Below are 20,496 nucleotides of genomic sequence, written 5' to 3'. Positions count from 1 at the left end.
CCTGAAGAGAGCCATCCAACATGAGAGTGAAATCTGTACCTTCTAATGCAAAGCTGAGTCTGACCTGCAGAATCATCCTAGCAGTACTGATGGACAAACCAGTAAGACTATTTCAGACCAAGCTAAATGGCAATAAGAAGCAGCTACATTTCATCTGCAAAGTCAGGGAATTTCCTCTTGAAATTGAGAGGCAACAAACCAGAAATTCCCTGGAGACGTTTTCACAAATGCTTTTTTCTCCCTCCAAAGAAAGCTAAATTTGCTCTTCTGATTTAACATTTTATAAATAGATTCCAAGTTAGAGATGGTTAGAGCTCAACAGCTGTCTGTTGAGCCTGACAGACGAAAGAAACGATAAATAGACAGAAAAATAACAACAAATATTACAGTGGCTTAAAGCATTCTCACAGCTGTTATTTATAATACTAGACACAATACCTGGTCATAGATAGTATACACATGAGCAAATCTTCAGTTAAGAGTAAATACAGCATTAAAAAGTAAAAGTAACAAGAGTAGTTCATGGTGAATTTGACTMGGCAATCAGTAGTCTGTCAGAAAATGTTTTATTTGCTACAGATGGGGAAAGAAGATCCCTAAGAACAAGGAGGAGAAATTTTCCATTCTCCTCTCCTCTTCCACTATTTTCCATATTTAAAAATATTTTGCATATGGTCATAATTTCATAATTTCTCCTAAGGCTGTGGATTTTCAGCAACAAGGAGAGAATTTGCTTTYGTTTGCTAATTTTGAAAAATGGGATTACCCAGAACTGGGACAATGGGCTGCAGARCAGGTAAGAATACTATGGAAGAAACTGCATGCTTCAAACTCACCAATACACAATTTATTTGCACTTTTAACTGAATTTCTGAACTTCCTTTTCTTGTCTGAAAGAAAAGAATGGTAGTGAAAAGAATGGTAGTATGGAAGACTGCTTTTTTCAAAAGTATTCTGAGAAATCAAACTCATACAGCCTTACTTATTAGATGTTGTGCACAAAAACTAAGACAACATAGTTTTGTGACAGTAATAAGCAGCTGCCAACAGAAACATGGCTCAGTGTTCAAAATGGAGTTGTTTCAAACAAGTAGATGTAAAAACCTGAAAGAAGAATAAGCTTTCCAGGTTTATTTGTCCTCTAATTTAGTATCTAAACAAACATCACCACTATTTTGCTCTTTCTGTGATGGGTGAAAAACATCATAAACAGCCTTAAATTTGAGTGCTAACAGTAAAAATTTTTAACAGAGATCTCTTATTGAAATGCTGTTAGTGTAATGGATATTTTCGTCTGAAGCAAAGCACTGATTTTTATTTAAGACATGAATTTCCCAATTCTGTTCTTACAAGAACACATCCCTTCATTTCAAAGGAGGAAAGAGTGGCCCAAGATATCAGATTTAGCACTGAAATAACAGTTTTAAAATATTTTTTGACGACTTAGAGCACGATGAAACACTGAATAGCCATCTGGATTTAAGGCAGCATTTTATTTACTTTGGAAATATTTTGATAATTGTGGCACACCAGAAAAAATCCCAGCAACGTTCATTTCTCCTTGACACAATCTACTGTTTCTCCATGACTTCAGTAAGTCATTTCACAAACCCAGTACAGATCACTAGGCTACAATAACCATTACAGCCGCTCTCCATTTCTCTGGATACTCACTCCACCAAAGCCCATTAGAGCTCTAATAAACTAGTAGTTGACTTAAGACTGTTAAAAATACCATGAGAAACAGAATCGTCTTAGATTTGTGAAGACATTTAAAAAATATCAGTATGTGCCACTTAGTAAATCTATTCCTCCTTTCATGCAGTTGTAACTCAAGTTTTAAAAAGTATTCTGCCACTACCAACTTGCACCAACTCCTGTTGACTGACCTCCTCTTCCTCTGGGTTTGGGTGTGGAAAAAAACCATTAGGTGACCTGAAGAAGAGCAGCTAGTAATTCTGGCACTCACTAAAAAAAGAGCCACCAAACAAAAAAGTAATATCCCTTTCTTACTCCTCTTCAAGCTACAGATAATTCCAATCTGTTCCACAGTTTTGTGTCAAGTAGCAACAACTTCTAAAAGAAATTACACACTTACTGTGCTATCATAACTTGTAAAGGTCTCACTGACCTAGAACTGTCATGACCCTTTGCTTAGAAAGAGCCATATAAAGATGATAGTCATGATTTGRATTTGCAACTTCTAAGGAACAATTACTCTGCTAAACTTCTGAAAGCTGTCCTTTTTACTGGAGCTGACTTACCTGAAGATTGATATAGTTCTAACAGGCTTTTTCTGTAAATAGAAAATATAGCTTCAAAAGCAGCCATGAACTTGGATTCGGGTTCCCACCTGCAGCCACATCACTACCTGCTGTGATCTCCCCAGGGCTCATGAATCATGCAGAGTTAGGCTAGCTGAGTTCTGGGGACAGAAGTTTCTGCTGAATTCTTCAGAAAGCAGGAAGCCTGCAAGCCAGCCAGGCCTGACAGCTCTGAAGCACTGCCCAAACCCGTTGTTAGGGGCAGTGCACTGCCAAAATTGTCACCATAGGCTAACTTTAGTAATAGATTATATTTATATGACTTGTTTAACAAGTTTCTTCATATACATGCTAATTACAGCCTCTAAGTACCTATTACTTGAAACATTTAAGGTTTTTGACCCCAAATTTCAAATGCAGGTGTCCAGGTGCCCACCAGGTATGTCTATATTAGCATGTTAGCTCTGATCAGGGGTTCACTTTTCAGTCAAATCCCTGACAGCCCCCATTTACCACGCTTTGGTTTATACTGCAGAGCTGTCTTAGAGCCAGATTGTTTTTCAGTGAAACTAAGGATGCATTCCAAGGATGCCAATGTTGTTCCACAAGACCAGACTAGAGCTAGTCCAAAGTAAAACCTCCGAACTGCAGATAGTGTGGGTGTTGGGTTATCAGCACCATCTGTTTCACTCTGCAAACCTGTGCCTATTGTGCCACACCACTTAGTACTGCAGACACAGCCTAAAGCATATTTCAGCACCTGAATGGAAGTGGCTCATTACAGAGACTGCAAGCATCTACCACCACTAACAAAGCCAGTCACTTAATTTTCTTCTTCCTTACCAATTCACACTTTTCTACTCTAAGACTCAAGCTATTTTTAGCTTGAGTGTCACAACAGAGATGGTGTGCATGGTGCGCATTTTAGAATATATCAAAGTAATTATGAGGGCTCATTCCTCAAAAGGAAAACATTTGAAATGGTAGCAGCAGTCTTATAGTTCTCACTAGCATCTGCCAACCTCAAAATTTCAACTTCTAAAACTGCAACACTTTATGTAGGAGCAACACAACGTTCTGATGTCTACACAACCATGGGACCATCCCCACACACAACCAGCTTTGCTCTAACATGAGTTACAAGCAGACCTCGTGACTTTCAAAATCCTGAGATCCAACGCAGTGGTTTATGTGATGGGAATGTCTTTGGAATGGTCATGCTAAAGACACRTGTCCATTTATGTGATAATAAGTGGGGAATGTCTCTAGGGGCTGCCCTAAGAATGCCCCTTCCAGCAGTTCCTGGGATGCACAGCAATGCTGTGACATCTCCTTTGCTTCAGGATCCCAGACATGAAGCTCAGCTGACATACTACAAGGAGGCAGTTGTTGTTGACATCTAAAGGCAAGTGTTGTGGTTGCTCCTAAACATGCCACAAAGCAACTTTCACACTCCAGATTTGAAGCTTAAGCAGTTTTGGGTTTTGGATTGCAATCATCCTTTTTCTGAGAACTAATGGCAGACCTGTGGGAAGGAGGAGGAGAATGTATCCAGTGCCTAAGGTTGGCAGAGCCAACCATATTAGCAATAGTCACACTCACACTGTTTTAATTCTTCTGTGTACAGCTTACTTCTCATTTATTTAATATTTATGACTGTTTCATCTCTCTTGAAATCAAAGTTGCAAGACGCCAAATAAGTAGGCAGACAGACAGAAAGAATAAATGATTAATCTAACTTCAAAATAGTACTCACAACCCACTGTTCCATTGAAGTGCTTTTTCCAAATCAGGATTACTCAACTCTATTGTACACAGACATACCCCTAAAGCGTGCCAGCGAGATCACATCTCCTTTCCCTTCTCCTGTAGCAGAAAAAGAGCATTCTCTGATAAGGCCACTCTACTGCAGTCAAGACTTCACAAAAAGTCAAATTAAAAAAAAAAAAAGAGGTTCTGAAGGGGAACCCAGGTTTTGCGCATGGAAGCAAACCTGATATCAATGGAAAATCTCCAGATGTGCTTTGGTGAAAGTCCTTGGGAACTGTATTGCACTAGTGTGCCATTTATGAGACGGAGACCTGGGATCAGCAAATCTTGTTTAACTACCATACCCAGAGAGAAAAGAGAAATTGATTCTAAAGCTAGCATGTAGCTTAGCTGAAGAGAGATTCTGAGAGAGAGGAAGGTTCCTGTAATTCAGCCCATAAAGAAAAGAAGTCTGTGGGAGCAGCCACTTAAAGGTCGGCAGAGAAACTCTTTCTAACATTTTGCCTCAGCTCTTCACAGGCACCACATAGGCAAGCATGGGACTCAGGACTGTGCAGCTCATAAAAGAGGGGTTTGCTCTGGGGTGCTCCCAAAGAGTTAATGAACCCTAGGTGCACCACAGCCAGAGTCACCACACTGTGGGGTTGCTGTAGCCTAGGGGCACACCCTTCAATGACCCATGATTGACAAGTCCAGACAAAGGAGAAGTGACACTGCAGACTGGCACCATAAGCATCTAGGTGTGTGGAATTCCCCACAGAATGACCCGTCTAATGGGCGTATTGTTATCAGCTGAGCAGTGCTGCGGGCTGAGCGCTAGGGTATCTATTGATAGGCACACCGTTACTGACTAGAGCCATACAGCTTTTGTGTAACTGTGGGCTGGCGTTGTTTTGACCGGCTATAAAAGAGAGTAAGCCACATACCTCTGTTGCGGACTCAGGCCCACCATCAGCCGGCCTGCGGACCCGAAGACCCACCTGCCGGCGGGGTCGCTCCCCCCCCAGCCCCCCCGCATGTCAACAGTGTGGTGAGGAGAAGCCAGGGAAAACTATACTGGAAGGATGGCCATAAAGGGCAGGAGCAGTTGCTGTACCATGCGCTCACTGCTTGAGAAGCTAGGGAAAACTATACCAGAGGGGTGGCACTCAAGGAAAGGGCAGGAGCAGTTGCTGTGTCGTGCCCCCGTGATTTAACTGTAGAGCTCTGATATGTATGTATATTTTCTGTTCTGTTATATTTCTCATTTTATTATACTTTTAGCTTTGTTATAACCTCTTATCTCTAATAAATTCTCATACTTGACAAATGATGATCTCTCAAATTCAGTGCAACTAAGCCTGGAATCCGAAAGAATCCCGGACACCCCTCTATTGTCACAGCTCTTTTAAAGAGAGGCTTGAATTCCTTTTGGTCTGGGAAAGCAGACTGTATCTGCATAGACAGTCATTTTACAACTTGCTCCTCTATGAACTGAATTCTCTCATGAATTCATAGATTCTTTTTCAGTTTTAACATCCAAAGAAAGGAGGGGCAAGGAGCAGATGGCAAGTGGCTGCGGCAAGCATTTCCACAGCTTAACCAAAAGTTCTGTGAGGAAATTCATTCTTCTGTTTTCACTCTGTCACCTGCTAATTTAAGACAACACCTCTTGTTCTTGTACTGAAAGAGACAGTGAAGAATCAATTCCTATTGAGCATCTCCATGACACAYACGATTTTATAGGCCTCTATCATATTCCTCCTCTATCTTTCCTATGGCAAGCTGAAGAGTCTACCATTCCTCAATACAGGATCCATGTCATGCCCTCAGTCGTCCTTGTTGCTCTCCTCTGGACATTCGCACTTTTGCTGTCTCTCTGAGATTGGAGAACAGCAGAACTGCACACAGCTGATGCTCTTGAGCAGCAACAGCCACCTCAGAGCCCATAAATCTGTACCTAACATTTAGATTGTTCTTCCCACATGAATCATTTTATATTTGTCTGTGTTGAATTTCATATGCCATTTTATTGCCTAGTCATTTCATGTCACGAGTTCCTCCTGCAGTTATCTACAGCTGGCCCTGGTCTCTACTATGCTGAATAATTTAGTATCATTAGTGCCTGCTGTCACCTCAAACTCACTCCCTTTTACAGGTCTTTTATGACAGATGAACAACATAGGCTCCAGTACAAATCCCTGCAGAATGCCACTGGTGACCTCTTTCTATTGTATCCTATGACCATTTATTTCCTACCCTTTATTTTCATTTCTACCAGACTTGTGTGAAAGACTTTATCAAATATCTCATCGGAAATTCAAGCAGACTATAGCAATCTTCTCTGTCTTCATGCCTGTTAACTCCTTCAAGTGACTTTCAAACATGATATCTGGGGGAAGAATAAACATGTTATCTACATATACACTGATTCTATTCTTCTTCATAGTTTCTATTGATTTTATTGTTACATAGTTTTATGGAGTTCACTGGCTGGAGTTTCCTGAAATCCTGAATCCAAAAAAATGTCTTCATCTTTCATATCTTCCAATCTTCAGTCTACTGGAGTAGTTTTAAAAAGCAATTACAATATCACAGCCAGTAATTCAACTATTTATCCCTTTAACTCTTCTAGACCAGTTGGGTGAATGGTGTCTGGTCCTGGCAGTGTATTATTGTTCACACTGCCAACTTCTCCCATAATCTTTTCTACTGACGCTATATTGAGATAGTGCTCTGACACATTTCTGGGAAAGAATGGTTCCAGCATGGGAATTTCTCCAAGCTTTCTTCACTGAACATGCATGCAAAATATTTTCTCATTTTTTCTGCTCTAGCATCACCTTCTCTGAGCTTTCTTTCTGTACTCTGATCATCTATCAGCCTCACAGACTATTATTTCTTAAATGAAATCTTGTTCCAGAGCCAACTTGCTGGAAAGAGTCACTGAGAGAGAGACCTTTTTCCTGCTGGAATCATTTATGTGTCTCCAAAGCCCCTGAACTGTCACTAGAGGATTCCCTACAAAGACATGTTTCACTGTTCATCAAGAGCAGGCTAGTGCATATTCTCAAACCAGTAGAAACAACCAGGCTCTTTTTTGTCATGTAAAGTATGGATTTACTTGCAACTCAAACTTTTTTTTGACTGATAATGCATTGCTTTAAATATGATAAAACCTAATCTAGAGAATAAAATAAAAAAATACAGGAAGATCATCTGACATATCTCAAATGCCCTCCCTATTAACTGAATGTATATGATCCCCATTTTTGAGTAGTAATTTCATATTGTTTCAAACCGCATTTATGTGTCAAATGGTTTTAAAGGTTGAATTTGTTTTTCCTAAAGAGCTTCAATGTCAATTAGTATGTGCCATAACTACCGGTCAGCTTTCAGGCAACTTTCTAAAATGCAAGAAGGGGCAAGGAAACAGGAACTGTGACTTTTGCCGGTTTCACAGCCTGAGTAACCTTAAGCTCAGGTTCGCAAGTGATCCACCAGATTAATTGGGGAGATCTATTTTCTGATACAGAATTAAGAATAAGGCTCTATTTTGGGTTCAGTGCTATTTACTACTGATGAAATTTAATCCTCTGGTCTGCTGGAGAAAGAGCAAAGCGAAATGCATCTTCAGGCATCAACGGGGCAATGGAGTTATTTCACACATGGGGAGAAGAACTGGTGACAACTGCAGCCTGTCAAATAGATGAGGAGGAGTAAAATTTGCAGCAAGCAAGCATCACATTTGTGTTGCTGCGTAGCACTGCTGGCAGTACAAGCTATCTGGAGAGTCTCCTCCTAAGATGATCAACACCATGGGCAGAACTGAAATATATACATATGCTTTTATGATTCAGTATGTGAATTTAAATTTAACTTTTCTGTTTTTCTTTTTTTTTTTCCTTCCTAATTTTCCTGTGGAAAATATTAACTACAAGCACAAACAGCTATTTCAGGGTTTGGTGAGGAATTTTTTTTTTCAAAATATCAGGGGTCTTTTAGTTCCTTCCCTACTTTTTTTCCCCTCACCCCCCCGCCCCCACCTTCCTATCCTTTTCATATCTGAAACTTTTCCACATGTCCCCAACTCTGGGAAAGTTACAGACTGGCAAAGGAAAAACAGCTTGCCCCTCATGTTTTTCTCAAATGTATCCATCAACAATTAAAAAAAAATTTTTTTAACCTAAATAAGATAATAAATTTTCATTTAATTTTGTTCAGAGAACTGCTACAGAAAGATTTTTTTTCTTGAAAAAAATATTCCATGCAACTCATCTTCTGGCAAGAAAGCTGTTTGTTCTAGAAGTTAACTGTTTATCCAGCAACAGAGGTTATTAGCAAAAGGGACTCTGAAATGGAAATACTGATTAGAAATATTCATATTCATATTCTCATTTCATATTCATATTCTCATTTTCTCTTAGCTACTTTTACAGTACAAGTTTAATACATTAATATTTAGAAAATTGCACTGTTGCCCAAAGCATCAAATACATGCTTCTACAATTAAATGTAATGCCAGTACCCACCAAAATATTAAACATTCAAGTTATCTGTGAATGTGTTAGACGTATTAATCTCTGAACACCTCAGGCGTAATTAAGCTGAAGTTATTTACACATGGAAACTCTAAGCAGAGCTGTCCTGTTAATGGGACAGCCTATAATTGTTGCATTTCTCCTCATTCCAAATTGGAATTACTTCACAATTTCCTATAAAACATTTTTCAAAAATTGTTTCAAAGCTATTGTCTTGATGAAAATGGAATGCTAGAACTTTATCCTTTACAAATACTACACACCATAAAATACACTTCAAAATGAAATATCATGAAAGCCAACAAGTCCCATGGAATGTCTTTATTTCAACAAAAAAACATTTTTGGAAMGCATTCACTGACAAGCTTCCAGCCAGCTCTCACTATAAAAACTGACATATACTTTGACAGTGATAGTAGCAGACACAGTTATATTCYGAATACCTCAGGGCAACGTTGCCTCATGTTATAGAAAGTAAGAGAAATGACAGCAAAAAGTAGTTCAGGGAGGGTGCAAGTGTATTTCACAGTTTGGACTCTACAGGGTGACAGGAAAGACTGTGATAAAATACAGAGAAAAAAATGTAGCTAACAAACTAGAAAGATCTTTTCACCCTACAGAGCTTCTAGCTGCTATATGCATGCTGAACAGTGTATTTATTAATTGTCATTTGTAGGAACTCCTGCAAAACATGCTTTCATAAGGATGCTGGGCAATTCCAAAAACTGTCATTATTCAAAGCACTACATCAGAAATATCAGAAGGAAATGGCATGGACACCCTTTAAAAAATATAACAGTTCAGTCACCGTATTCTTCTAACACCTTTGCAAGAAGAGTTGCAGATATTCTAAAAACGGCCAAACAGGATGCCCAGCTCTGCACTTCACAAACCTATGAACACCAGCCTGGAAGCAATGTCCAGGCAGTCAGGGAGGTACTCCTTCCTAACGGAGCCACAGAGCATACCCAAAGAAAGGCACTCTTCAAAATAGCCTTTCAAGAAAATGTTCCACTATATTTAACATAGATACCTACACCTCAACGTTAAAGAACCTTACATGTTAACAAAACCCTTGTTCAATTACGCGTAAAGTTCCCTAGGAATGTGAAACTCAGCGATGACAATAACATCTCGGAATACTTCTGAACCATCAGGAGGATATAAAACCTCATTTTTCACCTCCAAGGAAAACTTTTACTCATAACTTTACCTTTCTACAACATCCTCTCCATTCCAGCAGGTTGAGCTGTCTCTCATCACCAGGTCTCCATCACACAGCCTTTCTGCTATAGAGGCATAAAAGGTTCGGGATCGCTTCATGTAGCTGATGAACTCTCTGCAATGCATGAATAACACACATTTAACAACAGGATGGTACACTTATGGTTTAAGTCCCCCTGTCAACTTAACCCTCCAGAGTTGAGAACCCTTACAGAAATTAAAAGCCAATCAAGTTAGTCTGCATTTTTTTGCTCCTAAGTATCATCCAATCTTACTTAGTCCAGTATTAATACACATAATCACATTCAAAGGGTGGTTTTAACAAATCATATTAACACACCTCAAATTTGAAAAGAAGTCTACACCTGTCTTGTATAAACAGATAAAATTAATGAGAAAGCACCATCACTAAAAGGAGTGGGTTTTTTTCATGTTACCAGAAGTGAGTATTTCTCCCTTCCTGGAGCCTATGTCAGATGAATTAAGAATACTGTCAACACTCTCCTGGGTGAAAAAGGCTTCCTAAAGCTAGCACCCAATCACAAAATCTGCAGTCTTCCATTAAGTACCCCAAGCAAGCAACAGCAGTACAGAAAGCCATCTCCTTAGGATGTGCTGGGGCTACTTCCTTCCCATCATCACTATCCCTATCATCATCACTATCACACTGATATCACAAAGAAATTTCCCTCTCACCAAGTCTGGCACCTCGCCTGTAAGAAGAGGCTGCACCTGTTGCTTTGGAGAATAACCAAAACTCCTGGCCAGTACAAACAGCCTGTTTCTGATGTTGCATGTATGGAAAAATGCCTTCTTGCAGACAACCCACTGTCTCTCTATAATCTGATTATACCTATAATATATCTGGTTGAGGTAGCCAGAAAAATAAACAGTAACAAAACAGTGTTAATTCAGTACACAATCAAGAGTACTGTGGAATGAGAAATTATCCTGTTTCCACAACTCTGCAAGCTCCTATTTGGCATAAGCTTTTTAAAATATTGAGAACAAGAGGTGGGATAGAAAAACTGAACTGGGGCTATCAAGGAGCTGCTTGCCCCAGAAAGTCCCTCAACAGCCCGTTTTGAGAGGCCAAAAGACTCATTCTGGTTTCTAATGTTCTATCTGGCAGGCTGTAAGAGGACACCGCACTAAAGCCATGCGTGGGGATACGGCTAGATAGAGCTTGGCACAGGAACAGTCAGGATTTATTATTCTTTTGAGAACAACAGGTGCTTTATACAACGTTAAAGTCCACTGTTAGGTATCTACCCCTACAAGGTTTAGGTAGTGGTCAACTTTCCCTACAGCTGTCTTTATACTTTCATGGAAGTGTTAAACTGGTTCATTTTTCTCAGGTGTGATGAAATCCTGCACTAGATAAGGTAGTCATCATGTGGTTCTAAGGAATTAACTTCCCCTAACACTGCAGGAAAGCTCTCCTTTTAAGAGAAACAAGCAGGATTTCTGGGCTTACAAGGAGGAAGTGAGAATTGCTACCCCTGGACTACTCAATAATGAATATAACCTCTAAGTATTTAGGTAGTAAAGCTTGGCCCAGACACATGGCTACCTATCTGATAGAATAGCCTGAGAGTACCGATTACACAAAGATGAAACAGATACTCAGGATTTAAAATCTTCTAAAATGCAGTTTTCTTTGAGGAAGGAAAAGATCGCCCTTTTAATAAAGTCTAAGCTTGTCTTACTCAGCTCACTCCAAGAGGCTTAAACTCCTTTGCATTTGCAGCCAAGCTGGGTTTTGACATTTCAAATTAGCATCTTAGCAAATGCAGAATTCTGTGYCCAACTCTTAATCTTACCCAGTGAAAATATTTACTTTTCATCAGAATAAAACTAAACATGCTAGGTAGAAAATGTACAGTTTCCCAGTGTCTCACAATATAAAAGCAGTAATCAAAATTACGTGAGTTCCTAGATTAGAGCTGAAATAACAGCTTACAGTGGACATGAGCTAAGTGTAGAGACAACAAAATATGTCACCTTGTTTTCATTCTTACCGAGAGATTTTTTTCAAACTTCTTGATTTGTCATTCTTTGAAGCTTTCAGAGGCAGAGAACTGGAATAGGCCGGGGAGAATAAGCATCAATCAGGAGAGGTTGGGGAGTAGGGGAGAAGCAGGAATTCAGGTAAATGAGGGAAAGAAATGAGAAACAAAAGAGAAAAGTAAAAATTATTTGAAAGAAAGGTCATCAAGCACATGCATAGGATAATATGAGAAAACAAATAAGGAGGAAAATTGTCATGAGATTTTTCTGAAGCATAGATGCAATTAAAAATGTCAATGCAACACAAAAGCACAAAAAACAAAAAACCCGCAGAGATTTTGTTTTCCTCAATCATTTTCAAATAAGAGCACAATTATAAATGCAGCACACAGCCAAAAGCTAAAAATAAATTCAGTGGACTTAAAGTTTACCATAACTTATACCAAACGGGAGAACTGTAAATACATGCAACTATACAAGAAAACAATGGCAAATGGTTTAGAATGAACACCACGGGAAGGGGGACACAAATGAGCAACATTCATTTTGTGGTAATGAGCAATTTGTTGTCTCTCAATAAATAATGTAAATACAGATATTTTTTGCTGTTCACTTCTGGTCAGAAGGCACCCCTGAAAGAAAAAGACCCTTGCAAAGCAGGATGGATAGGGTCTGAGGTCATATTTGAGAAAAAATGCATAAATAATTCCTAATTTGAGCCCTCTGCAATGATAACTATTTACTGTAAATCCATTTTGTGGCACCAGGATCCTAATTTAATATTACATGTTGTATTCAACATTAGCATCTTGATGCAATGTTACACTTACATGATTTGATACCACATTCTGTTCTTTCTTACACTGGTATTCGTGTATGAAGTAACTGCAATACCTGGAGTAACGCACACCAGCAAACAGGTTCAAAGATACTTGCCAACTCAGGTAAGTCTTACTGAAAAGAGTAAGCTTCATCTTGAGCAGCTCTGAGGATGCCCAATGAATGATGGTTTTGCCATCATACCTACCGGGAGCTAAAGGCCAGGCATGGCCCCAGGAGAGGATGGGCTTGCAGTGGTCATCAGGCAAGTGTCACTCACCACCACTGAAGCAGTGATTCCAATACAGCCACTCAAAAAAAAAAGCAGAACTGGTAACAAGGCATATCTGGATCAGCTGAAACATCTGCCTTGGCCAGCTGGGCAGAAATGTTTGATTCTTTTCCACAGTAATTTAATTTGCATCTGACATTAATAATCTATTCTGTACTAGCACTTTAATACTTGAATTTTAAGAAAACCATGTGAAATCTGATACAATAGATAGTTAATATGAAATAAAATAGATGGCCTTGACTTCAAACATTCCTGAAGAATCTCAAAGTTGTTTATTTTAAGAAGTACAAAAGACCTGTAAGGCCACAGAACAACAAAGAAATCCCAACAAAATACCATTTCAAAGCCTGCCTCCTCCAATTAGGGGCCAAATACCATGTTATATTTCTTTGTTAAACATAATCTATTCCTCTATACAGATGTGTATCCAGTTTATGTTTAGCGGTTTGAAATACCACATGCAGCAGACATGCTAAAGGCAGGTATTCAGCTATGCCAGGAGTACTGCTGACCAGAAAAGTACTTTGTGCTGAACTCAGCAATAATGTTCCAATTTACTGATTGAAATTCTGTACATGCCATGTACATTCCCTGTACCATCGTATGTCTTCAATTTTCTTGTCATTTCTACTATATGTTATAGTAACCTGCACATTAAGAAATAACTACAACAGCAATCCTGCCAGTTTCAGTTAATCCCTGAATCCCATTGTGTAATGAGAGAAGAAAAAACCACCTATACATCTCAGCATACTCAGAGGAGAAGGTTTACTAAGAGATCATGCAGCATTTATTTAAGTTTCAGCTTCTTACATCACTGTCTCTGATACTTAGTGGCGCATAGCAAAAAATATGTGGGAATGGAATGCGGAGGAAAAAAAAGAAAAATGAGAAATCTCACAGGAACCAGTGAGAGTAAGAGGAGTAGAAAAGGATTTAACTATCCCAAAAGAGGATCCAGTTGCTACATAAATTCAGGGACCATACAGGATCAAACTGTGCAGAACAGCAGAGTCTAAGAGAGCCCTGAGAGGGAGTGCTGACTGAGCTATTTCCAGCCAGATCCCTAAAGACGCAGACCCAAAAGACAAATCAGTCAGGCTAAGAGAAATCATCTCAGCAGCCCACAGAAACAGTCTTCTCAGCAACCAGGTCCTCAGTAATTTTACACTCTGCTTTTCAAATGCATAAACCACCTGAGCTCCATCAAACAGCTGAAACCAGTTGTTCTCAGACTCTTCAGAAAAAAGGCTGACAAACAAGTTAGGTCTTGATTTTGTAAGGGGTCTTGCAAAAAGATAGTACATTTGCAGCATACATATGCACATACAGCTAAACTGTTTCACACTAGATGTTTAAGGGCATCTTTAACTAGGGATGATAGAAGAGATGATACACCACTTCATTGTGTTTTTTTTTTCCCCCCCTAAAAATGTGCTAAACCAGACCGGTTCTCCTCTTTGAGCTTTGGAACTTTCTGCCAAACTTACAGGAATGAGCCACAGCTTCTTCATTTACTTGGGGAGTGCTGGCTCATTCCTTTTCTTTCTTTCTTTTTCTTTTCGTATTCCAAAATGCAAGAGTCATGTTCCATGTCTCACTTGGATTAAGAGTGGGTTGGAGAGATGTCTGCTACACAGAGCAACAGACTGGAACTCAGTTGGGCCAGCAAAAGACTCCCTGTGTGACCTAGTACCTAAACTGACAAACGGCTGAGGTTATTGCCTTTCATTTTTTAAACTGTCAGAAGGAATGGCACCAAAAAAGATTCCTGTAATTAGTCCTGTAATCTAGAACCCCTGTAGCAGTTATCTGTCACTCTAAGAGCATTTTACACAACTCGCTGCAGCAATCATTTCACCCATCCATTATAAAATTTTATTACCTAAAATTACTTTTTATTGATATCATATGTGATTAAATGATAGATGATGAACAACAGTAGTCAATCACTGTGTATTTCAACTCTATTTATTGTTACACAATTGTTTTCAAAAAGCAAAGTACAAGCTCCATGCCATGTGTTTTATAGCAAGTTGTGGAAAATTTAAAAATATTCTGCACTTACTAATTATGGCTCCATCATTAATTTTTGGTGCATGGGCTCTCCACAATACCTGTCAGCACTGCATTTCAGTAAGGTTTGATTCTAATTATGTAAGGATGGACTTAGTTTAGATGATGTTTTGGATAATTTAATTTTCAGTGTGCAGACCAATTTTGGGCAACACTGTCTAATTTACAGTAAACTAGTTTTATTATACTTTCCTTTGCATCTGGAGGTCTTACATTTTAAAAGGTTAATATCCAAATAGTTTTAGATGGTTGTGGATGGTAGGGAGCAGATCTTCAGGTGAGAATGAATTGCTGTAGTGCCAAAGACACCTATTTGCATTTGGTTAATAGATTACTAGTTAATAGGCTGTAAAACTGCCTTTTTCACTRTCAAGCAGTAAGTTCCAGGGAAGCCAATGAGTTATACAGAAGACAGGTCTAGAGCTCCGAGTTTTTAAAAGCAGATTTTGCTAATTGTATTACAACTATTTTTTAGATTATTACTGCTGAATTTATGAATTAATTTCCTTAATGCCCTTTTCTATGATATTCCATTTGCATGGTGAAAATTGATTAGTTACAAGCTTTAGCGCAAACTGTTGTGTTTTGGCTATAAATTACAAAGAACTGACGTAAGAATACTGTTATCACTCAAAAAACTTAGCTTGCTGCTATTGTTTTTATTGTTTTAAAACAGTTTGTTGCGTTTATATAAGGTTAGATGAGAATTAAAATAGAAGTGGATAAAAATCTCATATTCTCAACCCAGAAACCAGAACCTAGGCTATGTAAATTTTAATATCACTGACTATTTATACATCCTTCCAACACAGAGATGCACATGGACTCCCTGAGTCACACTGTTCTTGGCTAGATGCATAAGCCCAGCACAATTCTACTCACTTTGCTGAAGTTGTCCCAGATTTATATTGGTGTTACTGAGAACAGCATGTTAGCCAGAAATATGTCGTTGTGATTTTATGGTCAGTTAGCTCTGAAATTTCCTCATGTATCATGCAAAGCATTGCAAAGACATCCTTCCCTCCCCACTTAAAATTTACAGAAAACCAGTCCAGGAGCTATGCGAGGAAAAGTGAAAGAAACTCCATAAGATCTGGGAGCAAGGATACCTGGGCCAGGGCTGGGGCCAAAGGCAGTAATTCAGCTGTCTAATGCCTAAACTAGCATGCAGCTGAAAAACAGAAGCCAAGATGGACACAACAGACTAAACATAGATGGTTTTGCTGTTCTTCCCTTACATAACAAATCAAGCAGATTTCAAGGGATCTTATTACCTAGAGCAGTGAGAAAGGAGAGATCTAATCCATCCTCCCCAACTCTGAGGAACAAAGGACTGACTTTGTCATGGGAATGAATCTTTCCTTCACCCCCTCTTCCCCTTCCTGCCCCAGATGAACCCAAGTCCTTAAAGACCTGAATAGCTGTATTTTAAGTAACATAGTAATTTAGAGTCAACAGTTGAAGTTACTCAGACCTTATTCGGCAAAGGTTTAAATTGTTTTCATTGAAAGTTTCTGGAAATAAAGTGTGAGTTGGYGCTAAGTAAAGACATCAAGTCTGGCCTGTAAAAAGTTTTTCTTGGAAAGACATGCAGCATAACACCACATACGCATCTGTGTAGCCATCAGTGATGGCAATGGCTGGAGAGTGCACAGACAAGATGACAGAACTGTGGCTCTGGCTTAAACACTACTCTGTGAGGAACCATTAACATGAGCTATGGGCCAGAGAGTTCATTTCAAAGTAACTGTTGCTTAAGATTACCTTCTCCTATTGTTCAGACTAGTGTGAGCCATCACCAGCGTCTGGGTTTCAGTCGCCTCCTTCACTGGCGCTATATTGTCTGATGACAGGTTCCCTTCTTGTTGTTTGGGCTGTCCACACACTTTATCAACCTGTATGAAAGGAAGGGAAAACCACGTTTGAATGGAGAAACTGATTGACAATTGCACAAAGCTCAGCTTGTTCCTTGCGGTTCGCATTGAATGCAAGAGAAGGTGTCTGGGGGAGAGAAAGAAAGGACTCTTGTTTCCAGGAACAAGAAACTAGTCCCCTGCATAAGAATGACCAAATTAACAGGCAATGCATAGAGTACCGCTAGTACAAAGTCAACAGCCATGGATTTGACACTGGATACCTGGATTATAGAACACCTGGAAATGGGTTGTAATGGCAACACTGTAGTATAGATTTGAAAGTGAATGATGAAAGTGTTGCCAAACCCAACTTTTATTTAGAAACATATCTGGAATTTATAAAGYATGCAGAGTTTGGTGGAATGCCTAGCTTGTATATAGAGAATAGTCTTTAACTTTGTTTGAACAGGTTTATAATCAGAAGACAACTGGGATGAGACTAAGCAATACTCCCTTAAAACAAGAAATGAGCAAAAGAAATCAGTACGAACAAACCATTGTCAATAAAAAATACTTTTCTTGGAGCTACATAATCAAGATGATTTCTAGCCTTGGGAATCGCCAATGCCTTGGATCTTGGGTTCAAGACACTAATATCTCTTAGCCATTTGCCCTTACTGTCCTTCTTGGAGCCTTCTCATAAGGGATTTTATACAAGAGCAGGAAAAAGTGAAACTTGTGTTTATCCTTTGTGCACTGCGGATTTGACAATACTCTTGCCTCCTGCCATATTTCTGTGCTGTAACAGCTTTAAGTGACAATAAGACAAAGCTTTTCCCTTTTTAATACACAAATAAGTCATCTCTAAAATTTTCACCTACTGTAACTCCTCAAACAAACATGAAAAGACGATGACAAAGGAAATCCTACTGCAGACATAGTGCTACCAGAGACCTTAATTGCACAGAAACCATCATTCTGCACAACATTTAATTTGGTATCATCTTCAGTTTTCCTTTATGACCACAGTGAGAGGATTCTTGCTGGTCCGTGCATTTTATTGCATCTTTAAAACACTTGCAGAGTAATGGCTGTCTACTGCTGAATATTGCAGAGCACACATGACTTCAAATAATTTCCCCTCCGCCCCTTTCCACCACTAAGTTGTATGTGCCTGTGTCAGTGCAAGTACAGGACATTTTCCTCAAATCTCTCTGCTTACCTCCTCCAGGAAAACTACTGCTATGTAAATCTAAGAGATATTTTCCTCTGAAAAAAACAGGCTAAATGAAAATGAAAAGCTGGAAGTTGCAGAGACATGACACTTAACATCAATCTTATGTGTACAAGTTCAGCCTGTTTCAGTACAATATGCTGTGAAGAATAAAAAACTGTAGCAATTGAATGAGCATGTACTGGATTAATCCTGACATCCCACCGGCAGTCAGAGGGGGAGCCAGCCACCTCACTCAGCAGCGCACACTGTGGATATTGTTTTGGTCTCACCAGAGACCAGCACAGCATTGCTTTAAAACAGAACTTTGTGAACTGAAATATTCTATTTCAGTCCCTTCTAAACTTCTGAAAGAAAGAAAACACTCTATGCAAATGAAAATATAAAACAAAAAATGCCTTTTGAACCCTCTGGAGCTGCACAGAGGTATCACACAGCTGGGCCACATTCTTGCATACCCTGTTCTCTATTCTGTGCCCTGGGTTTCCTACAACATATGGACCAAATTCCCAGCATAGGTTTCTGCAAAATCCATCTTAGGTTACATCATGTCAGTAAAGATCATGTCTTCAAATAACATACTTACTGTATCAAGTCACTGTGGATTTGTTTAAGACAGTTTTAAACAACTAACACTAAAACTGTTTAGAAAAGCAGTATGTTTCTTATAGGTATTAGCAATGAAGAACTTGATTTTTTTGGCTTTCCTGTGAGAAGTTTCAAAGAGATTTAGAGTTACCACTTTTGTTGTGAATCAATAGTTTAAGTACCCAAATGGAAATATTCATTTTGTTTTGATCTGTATTTTTAACAACATAGAAATAAAATGACTCTTTAAACTGCAAAAGTTTCAGTATTCTCTATGTCAAAACTTAACTTTTAGGTTTTTTTTTTTAAATGATACTAAGTTTCCTCCAAACCAAACCAAACCACAGTGTTTTAGTATAAAATATTTCTCAGTAGAAAAACTTAACCAGTTCTACTCCATTAAAGGAGAATACACAATTCAATGAAACAGCAAATCACATTCACACCTTTTGCCTCGAGGGCCTTTTAGTGCCTTTCCTCTCATTATTATCTGAAGAAACAGTAGAAATACCACATAATTTAAACTATGGCACAAACCTTTTAACCTCAAGCAAGTTTAACAAGATGGGAGATGCAACTATAATATATTGTTTGTAAAACAGTAGCTCATAAACGTCTCAGCTGAGATCGGACTGCATTGTACTGGGAGGAAACATAAGCACCAGTGCAGAGGCACAAAGCAAATTCCTCGCCCTGGCAGCACAGGTCAGTGGCAGAGCCACGACTGTCTCCCTGTGGGGGGAAACGGCCCTAACGGCCCGCACGCGGGAGGGGAGGGGAGGGGCTGTGCCCTAACGGCCCGCACGCGCGGGGATGGGGGGGGAGGGGCTGTGCCCTAACGGCCCGCACGCGGGAGGGGATGGGGGGGCTCCATCCCACCCTCATGACAACAGAGGACAGCACTGTCAGTATCAAACACTCAGGAGCTCATGAACCAAACCACCAACGGGAAAAATAATGCTACTAGGAATAACGACTGGAGTTTTTTAATCATTTCCTAGTACGTGTGACTTACTATTTCCACGGTTTCTCTTAAACTCTAAGCGCAGGCAAACTGATCTTTTTTTTAATAGAAGCTAAGATTTCTCTACTGACACTGGCCATTAGGATTTGACACAATAACATCAACTATTATGCAGGGCAAGAGAATTCCAAAGCATTGGCTGCAAAGGACTAAACACAGCTGTGATAAAACTTAATAACAAAAAAAAATTTAATAATAAAAATAGGTAGAAATAGAAAACCTGTTGCTGCTTTGATAAATTCAATTTTTAGTCATCTCAATGCTCTAGACTCACAAAGAAAGACTAAGCTAATTTGTATCTGATTTTTAGACTTAAAAATAAGCATGCCAATCATAAATCACTAACTGATGGATAATCATCCCTCATTAACTATAAAAATACTAAGGTCATTCTTCTTGTCTCTTTGATGATATTTAATCAAGTCTGCTTTCTAACAGCAAAGACCTAGAGCTGAAAACTAGTATTCCTCCTCCTCATCTTCCGAATTATCAATAGTTACACTCTTCTTGGGCTTAAAGCTTTTTTATTTTTATACCAAGGATTCTTCTTAAATATCTGTTTTTCTGATAACCTTTAGCTACATTTCTTCTACTGTGAATTTCCCTTTTTAATGAAATACATACTCATATATATAGGAAGGATTATTTGACCTCTCACTATTTGTTCTTTAAAAGAATGTCTATTTACAATTATTGCAAAGGCTTAACAAAATAAACTGAAAAAAATATCAGTCAAAATCTTTTGAACTCTTGCAGCTTGAGCAACCTTAAAAATTAAGGTCATATTTAATATACTTAATATTATCAAACATGGGG

General features: G+C 38.9%; 1 protein-coding gene across 1 annotated transcript in view; it reads right to left on the bottom strand.

Moving 5' to 3' along the window:
- LOC112972916 (glypican-5-like) overlaps nucleotides 1-20,496 on the bottom strand; it is a 378,208-nt gene that overhangs the window by 248,736 nt on the left and 108,976 nt on the right. The window contains exons 3-5 of the mRNA XM_026080132.1: nucleotides 16,743-16,873; nucleotides 11,800-11,859; nucleotides 9,768-9,893 (exon numbers count right to left, since the gene is read on the bottom strand). Of these exons, the coding sequence (XP_025935917.1) occupies nucleotides 9,768-9,893; nucleotides 11,800-11,859; nucleotides 16,743-16,873 (317 nt within the window). The remainder of the gene's footprint in view (nucleotides 1-9,767; nucleotides 9,894-11,799; nucleotides 11,860-16,742; nucleotides 16,874-20,496) is intronic.

This window comes from Apteryx rowi, unplaced genomic scaffold, assembly GCF_003343035.1.
Source record: "Apteryx rowi isolate R43461 unplaced genomic scaffold, aptRow1 scaffold_51, whole genome shotgun sequence".
NCBI lineage: Eukaryota > Metazoa > Chordata > Aves > Apterygiformes > Apterygidae > Apteryx > Apteryx rowi.
Note: the sequence above shows the minus strand (reverse complement) of the source record. Positions and strands in the feature narration are given on the sequence as shown.